Raw genomic sequence first — 24377 nt, 5'->3', positions numbered from 1 at the left:
AGTATGTTTCTTTTTCATCCGAGCCTGTCCTCTCACCAGAGCGAGGAAAGAGAAAGGAAAAGCAGAAACTGTAATGAGGAAGAGCCTGTAGAAAAGAGAGGGGTCTGTCGTTCAGTGGAATTCAACAGTGCATGAAAGGCAGGGAGAAAAATGAATACATCTGGCGTGGAAATAGGAGAGGTGGTTTGCTCAGCATTACAGAGTTTGGAGACCAGAAGAAAGGAGAGGAGGAAGGCAGAGGACAGAGAGTGAAATGGGTTCTAATCATGAAAGAGACGGAGCTGGGAGGCAAGAGGAGACAGGAGATGACTAAAATAGGGACGGCTCAGAGTGGGACGTGAAGAGATGGAGATGAAATGAGAAAAAAAAAGAAGAAGCAGAAGGTAAAAGAGAGCAAAGTCCGTGGCGCTAATCATACAAGCGCATTGTGAAACTATAGATTAGGAGGAGGTGATTTTAGCTCGAGGAGTAATGTGTCCATCCCGAGCCGGAGCTTTGAAAGCTGTAGGACGAAATGTGGGGGAAAGAAAAAAAAATGAACGCACCTCCCCAGAGTGGGGAGCACTGTGTTACCATGGAAACAGCCCTGACGTCAGAGCACGCATTATGTGATTACTCATAGAGTCTGTTGAGGAGCGGGCCAATAAAACAGGGACCATTACTCACACACAGGGAGATGGCCGGAGCTCAGGTTACACACATACTTCAATATGCACACACACATACACTAGGCGCACACACAAAAAAAAGCATATAGACACACACGTGTACACACAGTGCCAACTCATTCTAGCCGCTCCATCTTAAATAAAAAGCAGACTGATAATACACCGTATGAACATTTTTACAATCCAGACTCAGTAAAATGGTCAGAATTTTATAAGGACTCCTGATCTGGAATGGAAAACATGCAAATTCATCTTTTGCTTGATGGCCTCAGTGCTGAGGAATGAGGCAATAACCTGAACATTTATTGCTCGGTGCTAAAATCTCGACACAAGCGTCCACTCGGTGACCAGAAATCTGCCTCTCACACCCGACCAGGAAGAGCACAACCACGACCTCATCAGCACAACCACAACCAGGGCATCACTGACAGAATCTGCATGTTCTGCATTCCACGCACTCTGACCCACGTCTGACTAAGCCCATCAAACATGGACGCTGACATGTACACTATTGTGCGCCACAACACACACACTTGCATGCACATTTCCTCTCGCCGTCTCCCACACATTCTCCGCTGGGAGTTAAAACACTGTTAGGGCTGATAAGGATCCAGGCAAACAGTGTGGATAAACAGTCACTCTGGTAATTAAGAACCACTGGCCTATCAGAGGAGACAAACATGTGATCCAGACTCCATTACTAAGGCCCTGCACATTCCCACCACAGAGACCATTAGGTGAGTCCAGACAGTCGGCCAGAGTTACCATGACTCAAAACTACAGACAGGGAGCTCCACCTCTTCTGTCTTGGCCTGAGAAAGGGCAGAAAAAATCTATTTTATAGACGGGTCTGATGTGGTCCTCGTAAAATTGACTCCGTTACAGTGTTTTTGTGGTTTATTAAACCGATTTTATTATTCTATTCACTACAGGGTTAAAGTGGCGGTGAGACGGATGTAAATGCAATTTAAAAACCCTTTATCAGCACTTACAGTGGCTTTATACCTGCTACTGCTCCAAAACTAACTTGCTTTGACAAATTCTAGGATTGCTAATTTAGTTTTTCATTTGAACAACACATATCCATGACACTCATTGTAAATGCATCTTTTGTACTGAAGCTACAGACTGTAAAACAAGGATCATGGAAAATATATATGACATCTGAGTAGAAAACGGCAGCCTGTCAAATGCTTTCTACAATGTAAGTGTTTGTTTAAGAGCTTTGAGTGGGTCCTTAAGATATTTGTACATGGCGTTGTTTTAATAATTCATTTTATCTGCTTTGTTGCTGCTTTACAGGCCAAGTTAAAGATAAGTTGGTGAAAGACTGTGTTTGATTTAAGATAGTTCTTGATTTCAGGTTGATTGATCTTTCCATCATTACCACTGGAGCCCAGATGATCTATGATTTGGACAATTTTATCAGCTGGCATTGGCCTTTCACAAGAAAATGGGTAGAGGTGGGTAGTAACGAGTTACATTTACTCCGTTACATTTACTTGAGTAACTTTCCGAGAGAAAAAAAAAGGTACTTCTGAGAGTAGTTTTACTCTGCCATACTTTTTACGTTTATTTGAGTAAATTTGCGAAGAAGAAACGTTACTCTTACTCCGTTACATTGGGCTACACTCGACTCGTTACTTTTTTATTTTCCACATTAGATATGCTTTATTTTGCCAGAGATGCCCCATTGGATCTATCACATGACTGTGTTTCACCAATCAGATGAAGGAACAATAATCACGTGACTCCGTTTCACCAGACATAGCCCTGCAGTCACAAAAACTCTACACACGTAGCAGAGGGGGAATGAAAAAAACGGGGGCATTTTCGAGAAGTTTGATCTTGCTTCGGAGTCCGACAACATTAGCATAGCATTAGCATGGATATTTCCACCTTCGGCTTTTGTCTTCTGTTCACTAACATGGGTTAAGTGAAGCATGACGTCACGCTTGGTAGGTCCGCGTGATAAAGCGAGGGGTGGGGGTGGGGGGGTTCCAACTATTGGGATCTCAAAATTAATATTCAGACACCACCACAATGACCGAATATTCGGGTCCAGCCCGAGTTGTACTATTATTTTCTATCTACTGAGCCTGTGCCATTTGGAGGGAAGTGAAATACAGTGTATCTTGTCACTGGAAGTAGTTTGACTGTTCAAATACAAAAACATTACTACAGGTATTGGTTTCAAAAGCTTTATGTTGTGAAAAACTGAAATTTGTATTTCTTGTGCCTTGTCATTTTGTAAATATGTTATTTATTTTTGCTATTGTTTTTATTTTATTATTTGGAAATACCAGAATTTGCACATTATTTTACATTTTTTCTGTCTAATCACATCATTTCTAAAAAAATAAATGGGAAATTACAATCAAACAGTTAATCAGTACTTGAGTAGTCTTTTCACCAAATACTTTTTTACTCTTATTTGAGTGATTTGTTCGATGACTACTTTTTACTTCTACTTGAGTGATATTATTTTGAAGTACTCTTACTTGAGTACAATTTGGCGACTCTACCCACCTCTGGGAATTAGTATTTATGTTATCCAACATCAAAACTTTTTTTTCAAAACATAATGCAGAAAAAACATGCTCGGGACAATTTAAAATACTCCTAGCATTGTGCAGCACATGTAGCACAGTACATATCACAGCTGAGCAGATGGTGGTGCGGAGTAAAGCAGTGTCTTCATGATAAGTTACTCATTAGTTTCTGAAACACGTCGCTGAAAAATAACAACCTTTTTTTTGTTTTCAATGTAAATTTTGGCAAATGTAAAGATATCAGAATTATTTACTGCCTTAAATTAGCAAACACAAAGGTGACGGCCATGCTTAGGAAATTAGCAACAGCGAGCAAAATGTGTACTGAAACTTTCACTGCTGTTGCCTTTAATGTGACTGCCTTTAATTCAGATTTGTGCCAGGGTTTTAAAAAAAATTGCAGAAATGTCACTGAGTTCAAACTACAGTAGTGAGACTGCTGTCAGAACTGTTACATAAAAGTGACTCTGGCACTGCCGTCATATTTATATAATAAGCTGCATGTCTGAAAAGGACTTAAGGCCAATTGCCTTCATGTTTTGTTTATTTCTTTAAAAGGAGTAAATAGGTTTTGATAAATATTCACCTAGATTTCATGTTTTCACACCCTGCCATAAAAAGAAACTGATTACCACCGTATTCCATGTATTTCCCCTATTTAATATTTTAAAATAATATACAGTAAATAAAAAAAATGAGAATTATAAGTAAATATCTTTGAAGGACAGCAATGCTATTCCGTTGTCAGGGGAACACACCAAATACTTGTAATGACAGTCTTCATCACATTCTTATGAAAACCTTCTGCTGCGACTGAGACAGCTTATTACCCATCAGTCACAAGACGAACTGTAACTGCAGCCGAGCGACTTCACAAGCTCCAGTCAGATGTGAAGGTTCAGATCTGTCTGTGTTCCTCTGGGGCTCCAACATGATGTGACATGTGTGAGCTTCTTCCAGCATCAGTCTACCTTCCTCTGAAGTCTCTGTATTTTTAACTGTCCTTAATGTCCATGACGCAAGCTCCGTTATTGCATTTGGGACAAGCGCTTCATGTCACTTGTCTGCCATAAATGTGACTGAGCTCTGGCCAAAACCTGATATACTATACTCTGCATCATCACTAATTTGGTTACAGTGATACCATATCTGAGATGATCTGATTAGAGGCGTACAAGCCCAGTAGCTCTCCCTCCCTCTGCATGTGCTGTAAAGTGTGTGAATGTGTTTTATTGGTTCACCTATTAGCAAACACACATGCATATATTCATGGGATGTGTGGGCAGGTATTACTAGTTTTGTTGTGAAGACCTAAATCTGTTGACAATGTTACATTCTGATGAACTGTTATGTGAACAAGAAGCAAATCCCTACAATGCAAATCATTACATTTTAAGGTGAAGACATGTTTGAAGGTGAAGGTAAAGGCTCAGGTTAGGAAAGCAGAAGTTACGATGAAGGTTCGAACAAGTCTCCAGGATGTAATGTCCTCTGAAGTTAAGGAAACACGGCTGTGTGTGTGTGTGTGTGTGTGTGTGTGTGTGTGTGTGTGTGTGTTGAAACAAGCTGCAGTCCACCTGGCAGGCCGGTGAACTTAATGAGTCTCGTATTCATGCAGCATGCACAGCCACATCCACTGCCTGAGGCCCTGACCAGGTGCTCTGACACAACCCATCTTCAAACAACGTGAGCAGGATCCTCCCAGAGGACTGAGCCTCTCGTAATGTCACCGTGACCAGCAACATACCACCCAGAAGGAGCACTTTTCTTTAAAGCTTCACTCTAATAACATTACCTATGACTGACTTTGGAAAACCTGGGAGGCTCTCCAAAGCATTATCCGAAGCGGGGAAATTGAGTTAACTTTCAAATGTAATTTATTACCGACTAACTTCTGAAAGTTTAATCACATTGCAAATAAGCTTATTGCTTTTTACTGCATTAATAAATGTAGCATATTGAGTTAAATGGGAAATATACTCCAATTTCATGGCAGTAAAATGATTTAAGGTACTTATTTTGCCAACCTAACTTTACAAACTACACATAAAGTCATGTCACGTGCCATGTGTGATATTTAAATAAGTGCCAGTTTGGTTTGAATATCTTCTTCTGGACGCTTACTGTTTCAGATTATTTCACGTGATAATAATTTTCTCTTTCATCATAACACATTACCGTCAGTTATGATTGTGGTAATTCCCATTCAGGAGAATCTACTGTCAGTGGTGCAATCATGCCATAATTACTACCATGATTAAACACAAAGAGCCAAACATCTGCAGCGCTAAATACTGCAAAATCACCCACCAGGAGATGTTTATGAAACATAAAAACAACACCAAATCTGCTTGCCTAAACAAAATGAAGCAATAGTAACTGGAGCTTCCTCATAATTATCAGTTGCATGTGAACTGAAATATTTATGATATAAAAAAATGTGATAACATATTCATGAAATAGATTGGAATAAGCTAGTTTTCATACACATTTTTACACCTATAAAAACTGTTGTGATTTTCATTCTAGAAAATTTTGTTCACTATAGAAAATAAGAGGAGAAAACTATTTTGTTAATTCATATTTTAATATTCAGAATTAGGCCAGATAATGGTAAAGGTTCAAAACTATAATTATAAGCTATAAGCCATACATTTATGCAGATACAGTTGCAATATGACCACATGTTATTTGCATGTAATAGGAATGTGTCTTTGCATGCTGGTGGGAAAAGACAGCTGGTCTTGTAGGAAGCATCCTGTCCTGACCTGGACTCGGTTCAGTCAACTCAGACCCAGCATTTGAAGAAAAGGCCAAGAGAGGGTTTACACCTGCACTGAAGAGAGCAAAATCCTCAACTCTCATTGTAGTGTGGACCAGCAATGACAACTCTGCTGCTCGCTCTCACATTGTTTCCCCATGATCCTCAGATTCTCTCAGAACAAAGGACCAACTTTTAGGGCTCCTGGTGAAGGAGTGTTAGAATATGTTGAGGCTCCAAATGTTTAAGAGAGAGTGAAACACAGGATAGCTGGCTGCTGCGACCTGCAGATATGAACAACTTGGCCAGTGCTTTACTACCAGGGCATCAGTGAAGAGCACTATGGGACTTTAAAGAGAATGTGTGTGTCCAACATGTATCATCCCCTCTAATGTTTTTTTGTCAGATGTGACCTCTGGTTCCAGTTCCTTTCCAGCAGCTGACCACCATATGTAAAAGGCCCGCACAGGTCCACTGAATCCCTGACTAATGGGCTGCACAGATGCCACTTTCCTGGAACAATTCCTCCTGTGTGTGTGTGTGTGTGTGTGTGGGTGTGTGTGTGTGCATGTGTGTGTGTGTGTGTGTGTGTGTGTGTGTGTGTGTGTGTGTGTGTGTCGCTGCCTTGCTCCGTGCAAACAGACTCTGACGTTCCACACATTCCCCTCAATATGTTTCACCACTGTCTGGAAACAATGAAAGATGCTGGGCGAGAAGTGCGGAGGGCGAAGAAAAAAGTGTAAAGAATCATGGAAAATGACATGGTGGGAGAAAGGGAAACACATGAGGGGGAAAGTTATGCTGCTGTTTGGATAAGAGTTGTTGAGGGTAAGTAAAAAGGGAAGTACGTAAACTAACAGCAGCTCAGTTGTGAAGGGAGGAGAAGAAGGAGAGAGTGAGGGCAGATTATTGACTTAATGGCAGAATCAAGGCTGTCAAGGGCTTCAGAGACACTGTTTGTGTAGTTTGGACTGGCTTTGCTAGAGCGTGTGGCGTGATGATGGAAATCTTACACTCGCTCAAGACACGTCCGCTGACCTTTTCATCTACCGGCCCCTGAATCAGTCTTAACATTCTGCCAACGTGAAATGAATGGGTGCTTATTGCATCTGTGGCAACATCACAGGCTCCGGCTCCCTTTATGCAGGCGTGTGCGTGTGTCATGTGTGCACGTGCAAGTGTAAAATGAAGCAGGAATAATCTTTATTAGCATGTAATGTTGTTGGCTCTGCTCTCAGTTCTCTGTCACTCAGCAACCATGAGGAGCCGGGCGTGACGAGAAACATAAAGACCTAGTAAATTGAGTTGCTTCTTGAAGGTGACCAGTCTTCATTACCGCTGACATTTCAAGAAATAATGAGCTTATCATAGACAGTATGAGCATCTTGTTTGCTGGATTTTGAATTTGAAACACACTTAAAAAATAAAAAGCCCAACCAAACATCAGCCTGAAACAATATAGCCTCTGAGTCTTCCCCTCTCCCCCGTCAACATGTCAATAGTGCACAGCTAAGCTGGTAATTGAGGTCGATATGTATTGATGTTTGTCTCTTCCATAGATGTGGGATCTGCAGAATTTTCTCAGAAACTAGAAATTGACTTCCAGCTACCGGTCTGGCAGGTACAAGGCAATGCAAGTCTTTTGAAATGGAGAACAGCTCTATTTTGGGAACACTTCTATATAAAATATATGAAAATATCTTTCAAAAATGCTCCAAATAATTGCAGAAATTCCTGGGAGAAAGACTTGCTATGACATTCTAGTGACGTTCATATGAAAAATTCTAATCGTTCTGCTCACTGTTTTCACCAACATAAAATTACTACAAACACTGTGAATGAACACATTGCATCCATGATGTGACTTAACTGACTCAAATTTGTGCTGTTAACCTGAATTATGTAGAAGTTCAGCTATGCCACAAATGGTGATTCAGGTTTAGGTGGTGAAATCAGATTAGACTGATTAGAATTAGATTAGAGTTTAAATTCACGTTGTGGTGCACAAACAAATCAATAAGCTGACTAAAAATGCTTGCAGAGAAAACCAGAGAAATAAATAAAAGTCACTATTTTTACAAATCCTACAATAGCAGTTTTTTTTGACAACAATCACATACAGAGCAACATATTTTGAACATTTACTTTTGAGAGTTTATTTCCACTTGTGTAATTTCAGTATTCTTCTTTTAGCTCTATTTTGTTCTCCATCACCTCCTGAGGGTAAATAATTGGCTCTGTAGCTGCTTAATGCTCCACATATGTTTACCAGCCAGCGTCCAGACAGTGGATTGATAAACGTGTTGTTACTGCTTCTAGGAGCCAACAGAATAAAGTCGTGGGCCAGAAAACCAAAACAATGAGCTAATATATGCTAAAGAGCAGAAGGGGTCTGCAGAATCAGGGAAGAATTCTGTCAGATCAAACTGTGGCTATGAGTGAGACCTACAAGTAGTCATGTGATCCATTGCTAATATAAAAAATATTGATAATAGATGCTTTAAGATTAACATCAAGTAAAAGTCAAGGAGACACAGGTCAGAAAGCTTTGCTGCTCTGATGGGAATACATGTCAATCTGAGCTGGACTATCCATCTCTTGAAAACAGCCCTATGACAGGCACTTTTCAATTTTCAAATGAAAAGGCAAATAGCAGAGAGATAAAGAAAGCCTACAGCACTGAAACACATTTAACTAACTGACAGACCAGAAAGAAGAGCTTTATATAACATCTGAAATAATGGCAGAGGGGATGAGGAGAAGATTGATGGAGCCGATGGAGAGATGAACATCCACCTTACATAACAGCAGCAATGTAGAAGCTGCTGCAGGCTCCTTTTTCTACCCCTCTGGGACATTTTTAGAGAAAACCCACCAGATATGACCTGAATGGCCCACTAACACCCTCCTTTTAGTCGTGCTTTACCTCTTCTGTCTGTACTCTGGGAGACGACCACATCAGTCCACACCCCTGCACAACCACAAACCCAGATGAGACCCGGCTAAAGTCCCCGCGCTGTTTATTAATTTTTTGCGAGCATTTTAATGGAAAATAAAGGCAGAGTAGGAAGTGTGCATACAGAAAAGGTGCTGGAGTGTGTGTGTGTGTGTGTGTTTGTGTGTGTGTGTGTGTGTGTGTGCGTGTGTGTGTGTGTGTGTGTGTGTGTGTGTGCGGCAGGCTCATCTGTGCAACATCTGCTCAACCAGCCCAAGGCTCCTTGCCTCTTGAGAAGTGGGTCACGTTTCCTGATGACGTCAAAAGTCCTTCTGCCTCTCCAGTTTGTGGAGCTCTGCCAAAACCACCACATGCCTTTCCTCATCCTTACAATGGAAATGCTCTCTCTAAAGTCTTGATGAATCACCAGCCAAACCCAACACTATTCTTAAATATTAATACTCAAGTGGGTCTGGTCATGACAAGGTGATGGGTTGATTATTAATGGAGGAAGAATAAGATAAAAAAAAACTTACATTAGCTTCAACAGGAGACCAGTAAGAAAAAGATGGGTCGGGGGGAGATTATGTTGGTAGCATCATTACACAAAATTCAGAATCTGCATTCTGGTCTCAACACCATTGTTGTGATCCAGAATCAGGCTGCTAAACAGCCTCAAGCCTGAAGAACTGACGTGAAACTCTTTCCACAGTCAGAGAAGAGAATCACAGGAAGAGACGAGAAGAGAAGAGAAGAGAAGAGAAGAGAAGAGAAGAGAAGAGAAGAGAAGAGAAGAGAAGAGAAAGAGAAGAGAAGAGAAGAGAAGAGAAGAGAAGAGAAGAGAAGAGAAGAGAAGAGAAGAGAAGAGTGTCTGCTATAGAAGGTATGGAGATTTCATTCTCGCTGTCCAGCCCCGGAGGAGACGACGCAGCGACCAGAGAGAGTATGAATGGAACAGCAGCTAATGGAAAACACTATGGAGAGAGAAAGCGTGGAGAGAGAAATCTGAGGTGGCCCAAGGCACATAACCATTAAAATAAAGGCCCAGGATGCCTATTTATATCCTAATCACGTTGTTGTGAGTCCCAATTTTCACCTTCTCTCTTTACGACACAGAGATTTCCTAGAAATACACAAAGCATGGAGCTATATGTTATCTGTATGGATGAAGGGCTGTGGAGAGGAATTCATTTGAAGTTTTCTGAGACAATACCGTCCGTCTTATCAATGAGGCTCACATGTTTTCATGTCATGTTTTTTTCTGACTTCTTGTTTCCCAGAAAAAGATGTGAACCCGTGTCCACCATTGCCTTGTGCTCTCTGAAGCAATTAGCCGGTGAGCTGGGCTATCTAGGGCCAGAAGGGGTGCCTGGATCCGGCAGCCCACTATCTACACTGCACAGGATTGTCTCCACACACACACACACATGCACAGGAGAGCCTGCTGTTCATAGCCATTGATTGTGGCCGAGTATAAACGGATGTCACCTACACAAGAACACGTCCGCCTTGACATCGCTTACTGTCTCCAGGCAATGCAGCAACAAATCAATGAGACCTCGCCTGGCCAGTCCGCTGGACAACGTGTGTGTACATTAGCAGCTGGTCACAGCGTATAGAAAAGTCGAGGCGTACAAGTGGAGGCGGACACCACTTCACTGTACTCAGGGTGTGAACGGAACTTTTAGGAGATAGACTGAGGACAAGGCATAGCTGCTGCCTTCGTCTCACCGATTCTGAACTGAGAGTCACACTTCCAATCTGAATAATACAGTGAGGAGCTGAACCCTTGTTAGTGTGGGAATGTCTTGGGGCCTTTTGGATGTCTTGTCCTCCCCATGTACCTAACAAGTGAATGTCAGCTTGAGACAACATTCACTTTAAAAACAAATTAAACTTTTATTGTGCTTTGCACATTCAAAGAAAAAGAAGTTCCTCTAAACTTCTTCTAGTGTCCTGTATTAATAAATGATAATGCACAAACTTCCACGCATATAAACATCTAATCATTTAACAAGGATACTCACAAAGCCAAATATATGAAACTGACAGACTGATTGAAAATCACTGTCTTTTTTCTCCATTTATAGCTATTTTTATTAATGAAAATAACTTATTTCCTTCAGCTGACCATTACCAGCTTCTGTTTGCAGAGTGGAGTTTAAAAAAAAAAAAAAAAAAAAAGTGACCGAGCTCGTCCAAAAATGGCCTTAAACTGAGCATCAAAGGCAGCATTCCAGCACTGGTATTTGTTCATACATGTCGTGTCCATAAAAACCTCAATCATATAGACACAGAGTACCATCCCTGAAATTCTGCACAGAACTACAGATATGCATTGCACTTTTAATATCTGCCTAATTGAAAGTGACTGGGAAAAAGCAACCCTTAACCCAAACCCTAAGGCTCCTGCCACTGCAAAGGGTGAAACAGCCTGTCTGACAGACAGATGTACAGACAGACTTTTTTTTTTTACTCCAACATATTTAGAGAGCAAAACATAGCATTGAGCAGGGAACAGCAGAAGCCTTGTTGGCTGCTGGGACAGACAGGCTCATGGTGAGCCAGTGAGGCAGTGGGCTGGACGGACAGGGAGGCTTACCAGGCAGAGGTTACAATAATACACTTCCTTGCACCTCTGCACTGAGCTACAGACACATGCAGCCTGCTAACTCAAGTGCAAGACGTTGAATTCCAAAGGATTTTATTGATTTTATTCCAAAGTCAGAGCCTGACCAAGCTAAATTAAATTAACTATTTTTCCTACTTCAATTCCAGTGAACTTTGTAATCAAGAATTTAAACAATACAACATTCAAATATTGGTTGTCCAAGGATATTTGCTCTTATAAAGACTGTTTTCTAACATGTTTAAAAGAATACATCTGAGTGCACTTTGTAATGGTGGAATGTAACTCAGTAAGTTTACTCAGCTAATGTTCTTCATGGTTCCAGCCGCTTGCAATTTCCATTTCCTTGAATGTAACACTTCTAGTCAACTATATTTAATTGGCAGCCAGAATTTTCAGATCAAGATTTTGCAAATAAATGTGCAGATTAAACTAACTTACAGTAAATAACAGGTTGGAAAATGAGCTAAACCTCAAAACCCCAAATGCTTCTTAAATAATGCGGAATTATTAATATTAATCACATCACAAAATATACACAAACACACATCAATCTGTCAGGGGCCATTTTAATACCATAAGGTAATAATGGATGAATAACTCAGACCCTTGTGTGAAATGACTGAAAAACTACAAAGGTATGACTAACAAAACTTACTTAAAGTATCAAAAATACTGTATAGTTTTATGTACAGATCTTGACACCTCTTGGGCAAATTATATACAATATTTTCTTGATTTTAGAGGGGAAACAAACTAAGCACAAAAATTGAAAATATCAATTAATTTAAAAGAATATTTTCAAATATTAATGAACTTTAATAAACATTATATTTGAATCTGTTAATTTAAAAAATAAGGATAAAAATGAACTGTATCTTGTTTTTGTTTGGCACCCTAGCTATCTCTGCAGTGTTAGACCTTCATTAACTCATTAGGTCTTAATTGCCTCTTTTAGACTTCCAACGCAGGTGAAGAAGTGTCTTTAGGACTCGTCAGCTGATGACACTTTCAGAGCTGATAAATTCTCTCGCTCTTCGTGGTAACACTCAGCAACCAGAGGCTTCTCCTGACTGAGGCTCTGAGAATTAAGATAACTGAGAGGCTATAAAAAGATATCAAAGCACCTGATATCAGACCAGCCTGCAAATTCCACTGTCCACCCTTCCACTTTTAAAGTTCATGAACTAAAAACAATCAGCGCCTTAACATTTGCTGAAGGACTCTTTGTTGATTTCTCTAGGATGCAACGGTAATATTTACCTTTTGCACATAAAAAAGCAGTAAAATATGTCATGTCTCCATTTGTATCCTAAACTTTTGCATACATCTGTACTGCAGGATCTTACTCTATTTATATTAATGACATGTTAATATGGAAGAAGCATTATAACACTGTAAAAAGTACAATATTTCCTTCTGAACTGTGGTGGAGTAGTAGTATAAAGCAGCATGAAACTAAAACAGTCAAACTACCTCTAGTTTGTACTGAAGCATAGAATTTAAATAAAAACACTTTTTAACTTTCAATCTCAGCTGTGCGTATGAATTAAAAACTTTACATTTACCCCTGTAAAGGATCCGAATACTTCTTCAACCACTGGTATTTGGAAATAATCTACAGCAGGCCTGTGGTGAAATGGAGAGGCTGGAATGTTTAGGGGACAAGTTATGCTGCAATTAAATAAAAGATCTGCAAAGCTCTGTCCTTTGAAACCATAAGAAACTAACCTGGCAAGGGGGTTTACTAAATACAGTCATCGATCACTGAAAAACGCCCCCTTGTCATGCTCTTGAAATATATAATCAATTAATAGCTGACTATGTTTGGATTTATTGGACAGCTGCAGTCAGAAGGGTTCAAAATGTTCCTGCTTGTTAAATGAATCATGGCAGCGGCGGCCCGCTCTGTTTCGAACGCAGACACAATGGCCACACAGGACCTGAGGGATTAACTGAACTTCCTCTCTGAACCCAGACACAGATGAAAGGCCACGAGATCAATTCATTTTTAGGACGCTGCTGTCCCAGACTGTGAGCACTCCGAGAGGGAAAACTTAACAGTCGTTTCTTCCATTTGTTTCTCACACATTCTATTGACTGCAGTTATTTAGGACTACACTTCCCCCCAACTCTCTGCTTTAACCTCCCTCTCATGAACATGCGCACACACACACACACACACACACACACACTTGAGCACACACTTCCCGGGGCAATGTGAGAGTGTCTATTCATTCAGCAGAGTCCCGCTGCACACCTGGTGACAGCCCAGGATGGTGGTGTTGGCTCAGGTCATGGTGTAGGGGGGAGGCAACGTGCAGAGGCCCACAGCTCTGTCCTTCAGGCTCTGCTCAACCTGCACATTCCAGTTCATATAGCAGCGGGGCGAAGGCAGGAATGTCCCGTCATGTAAGGGATCACTGTCTTAAAGATGGGCTCCTCGTGTGATTGAAAAGGCCCCTCAGACGACACACAGATGAGGTGTTGCGCTCAGTTCCCAAACTGATGCTGCCATGCCAGATATGTACTAACACCTATGATTCATATTTAATCATTTTAGTGCTTTTAATTCATATTTTTCCTAATTTTAGACAATGCTGTATTTAGAGAAACCTCACGAATGACTGCCTTGTGTTTAGATGTTAAAGGTTTATCTTCTTTTGCTTCATAGAAAAGGGTTTGCTAGAAAACAATGCTCATGTATCTCAAAATATTATCAACAAAACTATCAAATCGGTATCAGGACTAAAACTCAGCCTTACATTGGAGTTCCTGATGTGACTGCAAAGGCCTACAGAGCTCCAGTGCTGTTCAACCCTGGCGGCAACGTTAGCGACGTTAGCCAGAAAAGCAGCCATCAGCAGCCACGGAGAAGGGACCACAACGTTGAGTCTCCGAAAAAGGACCCACCATAAAAATTTCACAGCCATGCTTTGGAACTGGGATAAACTATACTTGTATTGGAATATTCTGTCAGAAGATATTTCCTGTAGTCCCTGTGTGTATTGTTTGCTTGTGTAGTTTCTGTGGTATTCTGCTTATTATTTTTGTGTTAGGACAGTTTCCAAAGTTTTCTAGAGCTGACTGTCACCTGTTTCTCCATTTGCCAGCTTTTATGTCTTATCAGAATACGGACCATTATTATTAGTGTTTAAACTTTGCGTTCCATAAAAGTTTGAATGTTCCTATTGGCAGTTAGTGCTGTTACTAGCATTTTTTGGGAAATAATAACAGAGGAAGGTCAGTTGTTCGCAGTGGACAGAAGATCCTTGAAACTTTTAAATACCACGTCCTGTCCTAGCCTTGTTTATTTTTATATTGATTAGAAATTCCATGATTTCACCAACGAATAATGCCACAGCAAGAAAAAAATGCCTGATGTGGGTACATATGTTCTGACAACATGTAACATTTCAGAGTTCTGGTTTCTACCAAGGTTCTGTGAGGAAAAAAAATATGTTTTTATATCTCAAAATAAATGATCAACACTGATATTATTATGGTAACAATCACAAACCTCAGAAAGCACACTGGCTATAGTATTAGCAGTGACGTATCTCAAAAAATATCCAGCTCCAATCACACTTACACCTACTGTATCATTCACATGTGCAAGTGCACCCAGTTGTCCACATACATGATCACACACTCTCTATCTTTGCCTCACGCACAAACATACCGATGCCGAAGCACAGACACCTACTTACTCTCTCATACACACATTCATGCCAGGAACATTCTGTTCACCTCCATTACCGAAATAGTCGATCTCTTATGGTAACACTGAAAACTTGAGTGACATAATTACCTCAGTCTAGAACAGAGAGCAGAAGAAAGTACAGCGCATAATCTACCCTTCAACACACACGAAAAAATCCATAATTGGCTTCAGATTCGACCATTCTATTCAAATGTGAGGCAGTTATTAGGAACCTGAGGTGTTAATATGTGTGATGTGTGTTAGGACTGGAGGCCTGCGCCTGTCTAGCAGTTCCAGCTGTGTTGGGTTGTGTCTGTGGTTAGAGGCCCTCCATGTTTCTCAGAGCGGATTCAACCTCTCAGCCGGCAGCAGCTGGCAGCCATCAAGCTGCTGGCACCCCACACACACACACACACACACACACACACACACACACACACACACACACACACACACACACACACACATGCTCGCACAGACGTCTGTAATTTCCATAGTAATCAGTAGGGAACCAAAGCGTGGTCGTGCCAGGGGTAGGGAAGAGAGTGAAGAGGGGTATTCAATTCAGTCTTGGACCTCTGGCTTGGTTGGCTGAGGTGATCAGAGATAAAGAGAGAAAGATTCAGGATATGAGCTACTCTTGCTGCTGTAAATGAAGGTAATGAAAGAAGTGGACACAGATGGGTGAGCCATGTAATGTAGACTTGAAAGAATAATTCTGCTTTATCACAACGTGGGTCTAATTTTCGTAGTTTTGGTCATCATTACTATCGATAATATTAACTGTGTTCTCACTGAGATCCAGGAACATGGCAATATCCCTAAAAACAGTTCAGATGGAGCAAAAATGAGGTGGTCAGATACAGGTGTTAAAGGAAGAGTTCCACATTTTGGGAAATACATTTATTGATGAGGCAAGAGTTAGACGAGAAGATGAATACTACGTCTAATCACATGTGTGAGGGATAAATATGTGGTACAGGGAGAAACAAGCTTACTACACTTAGCAAAATGACTGGAAGCAGGTGGACACAGCTGGCCTGGATCTCTCTAAAGGTAGAAAAATAGCCTATTGGTAACTCTAAATCTCTTTCATTAATGCATTGTAGTTTGTTACACTGTTGCAGATTTTTTTTAAAGTTGGGGAAGAGAAAGGCTAACCACAGCTCGCAGCTTTCATGCTAAGAAAGTCCTTTGATCCAGAGACTATAGCTTCATATTTATCAAAGGCAAGACAAGACAAACTTCTCATGTAACTCTCAGATTTTAACATTTTCCTCTACATTGTGCTTCTCATCTACACGCAAATTTACATAGGTGTATATTTTAGAATCCAGAGAACTGGGGTTGCCACACCTCAGTTTGTGCATGCCCATTTCTGCTTTGTATAATGAGCATGAAATAACAACAATGGTGCATATATAGTATTTTCTTTACATTTGGTTTGTGCTAAGCTTACTAGATTCGTAGTTAAAAGTCAGCAGAACCAAAAAATAAAATTAGAATGATCCACTCTGGTGTTTGTCATATTCTTAATGCAGACTGGTCCTGCAAGCATATTATAGCTTTCGTAGTAGACAAATATTCATATTTGTGTAGACAAATTGCATCAGCAAAAACGTTTTTCCCCAAAATGTTCGACTATTCCTTTCAACAAACAAGCTTCAGAGTCTTTTAAACAGAAGACAGAGGCAAATAATAATAGCGTTCCCCAGACTGTGCATTGTTGACTTTAATCCCAGTTTACAAGCTCAGCTTTGACCTGCTGTGTGTTCCTTAGTTTTCCTGCACAGTGACGGATTATTACCAGCTTTAAAGGTGCATTGACTTTTGGCTTTAACCTGAAATGAAGTGCTTTAGATAATCTGGCTTCATGTTTGGTTTCATTTTTAGTCTTGTAAATGTAAAGAAACCGATTGAGAAGCAATTGTTTGATATCTTGGCCGGATGGACTTTGCAGTAATGTTGTCACTGTGTTATTAAATTTCAATAAACATTTCAGTGGTTCCACTGTTATTGTAAGTGATTGAAATGGAAGTGAAAATTATGAAAATTATGAAAACAAGATCCAGGTTGCAATAATCCCAAATTAACCTTTAAACATTGGGAAGCTGACCGTCGCAACACAGGCCAAAACCTCAGACTGATGTGACTTCATGCTGTGCAGCCAACATGGCAGAAGTGACACCTACAGCTCTGGAGCAGTTTGCACGCTAAAAGTTGCTACGCTGCATCCGTCAAATGCCAGACTCTTCCTCCGTTTAGGGGGGTAAGAGTAAGCCTGCTGTTTTGCCTGGCTACTAAGCAAAACCTCAAATGACCTACTTTCATTCCTACCCCAATTTCTCCACCCCTTGCATCCTCCTCACACATGCACAGCGCAGCTAATACACTGGGACTGAATGGGGATTGAAAGTGTGAAGTGGATCGCCCAATCACAAGACACACAGTCCCATGCTGATATGAGCTTCCTTTCCAAGTGCACGGGGAGGCTTTCAATGAGACCGTTTCTAGCCCAGAGGGCAGTCCAGTCACACACAAAAAATAGAAAAAAGTATAAAAACATCATATCCCATGAGGCTATGTGTTTAGAATACAAACAAGCTGTTTGGGATGAGAGTGTGCTCGGGTAAATCACTGGCCCACAGGCTATCACCAACCTCCTCCATCCCTAACACAATTCAATTACGCACGGTACAGCAAAAATAGAGCAACAAGAAACATTTACAACAGTAATTGTGTTTGGATCCCTTTCCACAGGAAGTCATTATCATAGATTTTAAGAATATCTTTATCATCCAAGTTAAGAAAGAATTTCCTCCTCTGGTTGGGATAATATTTGTGTTGGTGTCAGTGAGAGGACAGAGTGCTGTAGAGAGGGGTGGAGTTACTGAGAGAAGAGGGAGTGGCTTCCAGTACCTCATAAAGAGAATCCTCTAAAAAGCAGCTCACTCCCACTCACTGCCTAATCAGTTGTGCTCAAACTTTGCAGCTCAGGTAGTTAAAAACATTCAATGTGTGCTGGAAATATGGCAGACTCCTTTCCTCTGCAGGGAAAGTTCGGTGACAGCGCTGATGTCTGCAGCAGGAGAGCCTTGGACTCAAATTTCCTTACATGCTGTGAAAAGCGATCCACACCACAAGTCCACACCTCGTCCTCCAGTTCAATATCCCCAGCTGGAATACAGAAGACTGGCTTGTCATTTTGTATTAACCCAAGAAAGAAGAACTATCCCACAGAGGCCCCCGCTAACCGCTATCAAATCAGCTGATAATGACTTTCTTTTATTAAGCCCATGATGGGGAGGACAACCCCAGCATTGCAAAATGCACCTATTTTGTGAGCTGATAGATGCTGGCAGCCAGTTTGTAATCAAAAGGAGGGAAAATGACTGTTTATTAAATCTCGAGTTGTGCAGATTTAAGCGCAGCCTCGGAGCATGGCTTTGGCAAAGCGGCGGAGGGCAACATGTCAGCTTTAAGACTTCTGAGGAAGAAGAGGCAGAGAGACTCCTCTTTGCTCTATTTATTTTTGGAATAAAGTGTTTTTATACAGCAACTATCAATCTGAAGAGCCTTTTTTGAAAAAAATAAAACTCTATGGGAGAAGCTTCCCGAGAAAAACAAAGTTAAGTATCGAATGTAGGCCTCCATTTAGCCTCACCCTATCCTTCAAACACTTCAGATGCACAGCAGTAATATAAACATCATCGGGTCAACAAAGTGCAGCTCTTCTTTAAAACATCATAACTCCATAAAACACAGCTAAAGGGCGAACTGTTAAAACATCAACCAACGTCTTATGTGATCGACCAAACAACCTGCTAGAAAATTATAACCCCGCTGCCGTTGGCCAGTAAACCTGTATTTGTACATTCAGACAGAGTCAGTAAGACACTTTATAATGTCGGACATCTCCACTGTTCCCATCCCCATGTGGTGGTTCCATTGCGGCCCCCAAAAGTGTGTCTGACCCCCCTTAGGGAGGCCAGAGCGCAGTGTGAGTGAGGTGATGACTGGAGTGGATCAGCACGGGCTAGTTTACACATTACAGACCACACAGACAAGACAAGACACGGTTAAGACAGCATATGCACGCCATGTGTGTCTCAATTACAGGCAGGCCATGACCGGTCAACTGCTTAGCAGCACCATCAGACATGAAGGGGAATCACTCAGGTTTTGTTACAGAAACTCTAATATATTCTCTTTTTTTCCATACCGGTGCAGTCAGTGCAGCCTGCTGTCTTCATGTGCCACAACAAAAAGCTGTAATTGAGATCATCTTTCAGCAGAGGGCTCCAGCCTGGCCGAGGTGACAGAGCAGAGCAGAGTTACAGATGCTGGAAATGTCTGCACTGTCGCATGATAGCTGGCTGTGTTTGTCTACTGGTTCCATCCTGCTCAGCTTTTAATGGGACGCTGCTGCAAGAAAAAACTAAATCTAAAGCAGACCAAAGCGTGTTAATTGCCACAGTTGCATCAATGAGAGCTGTTTACGACTAATGTCTTGATTTTAGTGCTGTTTTTATTGTTCTTTAAGTGACTCCATCTTGAATCCCTTAAAGAAATGGAGTCTGAATCCAAACATAATGGTATCCATCCTCTTTTTGTCTTTGACACATTTGGTATCTTTGCAACAGTACACTGACTGTGACTTTAATACAGTTTAGCTTTCTAGTGTCTGTATTACTACTGCTGCTGCTGTTTGGAGTGAAAAAATAAGAACGTTTAACTTTCGCCTATATTCAGTTTCCTTTTAGTTTATAATGGGAGGTCATGAAGTGTGAATCTAAACATGGCAGGTATAAACAAATGTTTAATGCAACAACAAAAAGATATAAAAAAAACAATGCATAGTGAATGAGCTACATTCTTTGTATATTTGCAAGATTTTTTCCATCATTTGCAGGAGTGTAAAAAAATCTGATATTTTTGCACATGCATGTTTACAGGCACAAAGTAACTATTCAATGTTAACTATATAGCCAGCTATTTATCAGCTCACCGCTCAATGAAAAACGTAAATACATTTGGACTCCATTAGTGCAGCAAAGCAACCGCTGCATATCAAATTAATAAAGATGGACACTTGAATAAGCTTCAGCTGCAACATCAAACCTAAGATCAGAAAAACGTGTAAACTGTAAAATATCTGAGAGTCTTTTCATATCCGATTTGTGTACCAAATGTGTTCGTGTATGACCACAAAGAAAAACAAACAAACACACTACAACGCTAACTAGCCCTAAGAGATGAGGGCATCTTTCAAGTGGCCGGGGCGACAGGGCAGCCTCTCATCTCCCAACCAAACCACACTCACAGGTCACAACGAGTGCTTTGATCACTCCAGAAGTCTGTTTCCCATCCACATGCTCAGCATGATCATTGATTTTCCATGAGAAGGGGCTGAGAAGCTGACATGAGTCTGTTTGAGTGGAGCCCCCACTTCTCCCTTTAACACAGGTATGCATGTGTATCAGTATCGGAGGAGGTTTAAAAGCCAGTGCTACTACATTCCTGAGGTTTAAGGACAGCAAGCCTCGATAAGTGACGAGAAACAAGTGGCATTTAAGTCCAGGGCAGAAAAGCAGTGGTTCAGAGATCATCTGGGGAAAGTATTTGACATAAATAATTAGGGATGATATGAATCACTGACATTGTGTCCTCAGCTTGCCTTTCTCATAAGCACTTGAAAGCTCTCTTTCAAAAATAGCCTCCTTTTAGTAGCAAAATGCCAAATTTGGTGCAATATTTTCAAACGACAACAGAGAGCATGGCATTAAACCAAAGGCCTGTGTGTATGAGTGTTTTCCCCCACAAGCATCACCTTGGTCTGAAGCTTGCAACATTTCAGAAGAAAATGTGGGAAATTTGGCTTAAATGATCGCTTTTGTAAAAGATATTGTATTCATTTGTATTGTTAAAAGGGAATTTTAGTCAGTAATTATTTAATAAATGTCAATGTGGTGGTAAAATAGAAAAAAAATAAGTTCATTAATATCTTTTTTTTTCCTGGAAATGGAGGCAACGGGCTAATGACAAGATATCAGTCCAAAGATGATTAGTGCAGATTAGATCAGATCAAAGTGTAATATGCACACTGCAATGTACAGTCACAGCATGTAAGCACATAATAATAATAATAATAATAATAATAATAATAATAATAATAATAATAATAATAATTTGGATATAAGAATGTTATTCTAATTATCATTAATATTATTGCTGCTTGTATTATTGTTTTTGTTGTGTTGTGACATACGAGCCTTTCTACTAAAAATGTGAACTCTCAGCACTATATGAGCTCCTCAGCGTCCACAGCAATAAAAAAAAATTATACTGAAAATTATAATCAGTCTCATAAAAGGCCCACAGTTCTCATTTTATTGCCACTGCACTGCTCCCTGCTTTCCTCCTTTCACCACAAAATCCAAAATTGGTCATGGGAAGAAGCAGAAAACAAGGCAGAAATAGAAAAGTTGAACGGGACAGAAACTTCTTACCTGGTCCCTCTGGATGCATGGCAGAGAGGTCCGGCGATGTGACTTACTGTTGGACTGACTGTGTGCCATGTCTGAGGCTATCACAGAACTGGACCTCCTGCGCCTTTTAAATACAGGGATCTCTTCCCTGGCTCCAGTCACGGGGGTGCAGCCCTCCTTGTGTCTCCCTTGGTTGGGAAGGAGCTTGTCAGCATACCTCGCCAGCAGGATGCCCAGCACTCCAACCAGGTACGCAACGTACGGTCTCCAAGTGGCCCGCACTTTGTGCAGCGAGAAGAGCGAGATAGTCCTGACCACGCTGATGAAAACGATCACCGAAATGCCCTGATTCAGCCGCGCTACCATGAGTGCGCCGGTGGCCACGCAGAGGAGCACAACCACGGCCGCTGTGGTGAAGGAGAGCAGCTGCTCATCTGTCCCGTCCAGAAGCGAGCACGCCGCGACTTCGCCCAGGTGGCACAAGGTTAGGAGGGAGAGGGCGGTCTGGATTAGAACCCCGCAGCGGATTAAGTACACACCGACCCAGAAGAAGGCACATACGAGGGTGAACAATGGCGAAACCACACTCCAGCAAGTTTGCAACAGCTCCGCCGAGCAGCTCCAAGCCAAGTGAAGGGGAGACGATGAATGCGGGAGTGTGTTGTCAGCGCTGCTGCTGCCTTCAGCTCTCCAGTCTGCACATTTGACCAACAGAGCGAGAAAAACCGAAAGCGACCCCACACACACCGCGCTCCGGAGTCTCTGGGAACTCCATATTTTTGTGAACATTAGCCTCACCCACGACTCATAGTCCCGGTCACGGCACAGTGGGATGACACATGTTTTCACATAACCATTGCGATCCGGTGCGCTGAAGCTTTTTTCATGAGTGCTACTCTGCGCACCGGTGCCGTAAGCTTCTGCAGGCATCGCCATCACTCATGGCAGATATGAAGTATGAGGAAGTCTATAATGCATCTATAGCAGTGTGGTGGTGGGACAGGACATGAGTTAGTGACAGAACAAACATCATTTATTGTAAGCACAATGAAAAAGCGCCGCTAATACGCACATATGCCTCTCCATTTACGCATGGAGAGGTGCTCTCAGTGAATGCATTCTCTTTGTTTTTCCAGGTGCGGGATGAGAAACTGCTGCCCAAACAGCATAAAAGGAGCCTGGATGACAGAATAAGTCAGTTGTTTCACGGATCTAGGGCACCGCTTCCCTGCACACACACGTCCCGCTTTGCCCTCCTTTGTGGCGCGCCGTCTCTTTCACTTCTGCTGTCATTCTCTTTTGCTTTGCGGCTCCACGGCCCGGTCCGTGCAGCAGCAGCAGCAGCAGCAGTCTTTGCAAAACATCAGTCCCGTTCCGAGAACCTTCAGCCATAAACCATCGGTTTGACCACTTCCCGGTTTCTCCCTGAAACAGTAGAATCTCCCGGTACTTTCGAGGATAAAAGCTGCTGAGGAATTTAAGCTGTTTCACTGATTGTCCGCCGGCTTGTTGCTGGGCGTTTGGAGGCGCAAATCCGGAGTGTTTGTCACCAGCTCTCTCAGCTCATTCACACCCCCGAGTTCCTCTACTCCACACAGGGAGCAGAGATTGCAGCAGCAGTGAAACCCCCAAATCCTGTTCAGCCAGCCCAGCAGGCGTTGTCCTCCCTAGATCTGGCTTCTGTTTAGATTTTTCATCCTGTTTGATATATTTTGTAATACTTTTCTTTGTAAGATATTTTTGTATGTATATATAAAAATATTTTTTATGTTTTTTAAAAATTTAAGCAGCACAAAAAACGGGTTTAAATAAAACAGAGTTCACCTAAATCTTCCTTGAGGTCCTCTCTGAGTGAAATCGGCATGGTGTATTTAGCAGCAAACAGTTGAGGCTATGTTACACATTCTGATTTGTGCTTTTGGTGTAGTACTTGTGCAGGGTTACCAAGTCGACCTCAGGGCTCCAAACTGCCTTGACACCAATTCATTTTTAATTGAGGAGAAGTGTGTGGATGCTGACGAGAGAAACGGGAGCTCTGCTTGTGGAATGTTTCTCAGTGAAATTCCCAGAACAGTCCTGTGATTGCCCTCTAGCTTGACTCCTAATGTCCCCCGCTCCACCAGGTCATTGAAATATTTATCCCATCATCCCACTTTAAGTGTCACTGATGATACGTTGCGTCACGGCAGAGGGTTTGCATCAATGTTTCAGCACAGCAGATCTTCTGGGCGCATAAGTACATGTGTTCACAGCTCAGCAGGCACATGTGTGCTCCCTCAAATGCCCACGTAATGTTCTCATGGGATCGCACCTCTTGGCATTAAGTGAATAGATGCAACATATGCAAATCCACAGCAGAGCGTGCACACATGTAACCTCGCTCATGTTTATTGCTGCACAAACAAAGAAGCTGCCGTGCGTGTAGTCATTTTATTTGTCTCTTTCTTGCACACATACACTTTTAACCCTCAAACTTTTCAACATCTGGTCTTCTCACAGCATCTAAATGACGACAGAATGCTGTCTGTCATGCCATGCTCCTGCGTTTACAGTCCAGTGTCCTTCCTGTTTTCTCCACCCTCAATCCTCTTTCTGTCCGTGCTCATTCCAACAAACCGAGACAGGTCTGCACGACTCTATC

General features: G+C 41.6%; 1 protein-coding gene across 3 annotated transcripts in view; it reads right to left on the bottom strand.

The window, feature by feature from the left end:
* LOC111573642 (cGMP-inhibited 3',5'-cyclic phosphodiesterase 3A-like) overlaps nucleotides 1-22894 on the bottom strand; it is a 79215-nt gene extending 56321 nt beyond the window's left edge. For all 3 annotated transcript variants that reach the window (XM_023277908.3, XM_023277907.3, XM_055008074.1), the window contains exon 1: nucleotides 21758-22894. In XM_023277908.3, coding sequence (XP_023133676.2) covers nucleotides 21758-22672 — 915 coding nt within the window. In that variant the 5' untranslated portion in view covers nucleotides 22673-22894. The remainder of the gene's footprint in view (nucleotides 1-21757) is intronic.
* Between the last annotated feature and the right edge of the window lie 1483 nt (nucleotides 22895-24377).

Source organism: Amphiprion ocellaris, chromosome 3 (assembly GCF_022539595.1).
Source record: "Amphiprion ocellaris isolate individual 3 ecotype Okinawa chromosome 3, ASM2253959v1, whole genome shotgun sequence".
In the NCBI taxonomy this organism is placed as follows: domain Eukaryota; kingdom Metazoa; phylum Chordata; class Actinopteri; family Pomacentridae; genus Amphiprion; species Amphiprion ocellaris.
Note: the sequence above shows the minus strand (reverse complement) of the source record. Positions and strands in the feature narration are given on the sequence as shown.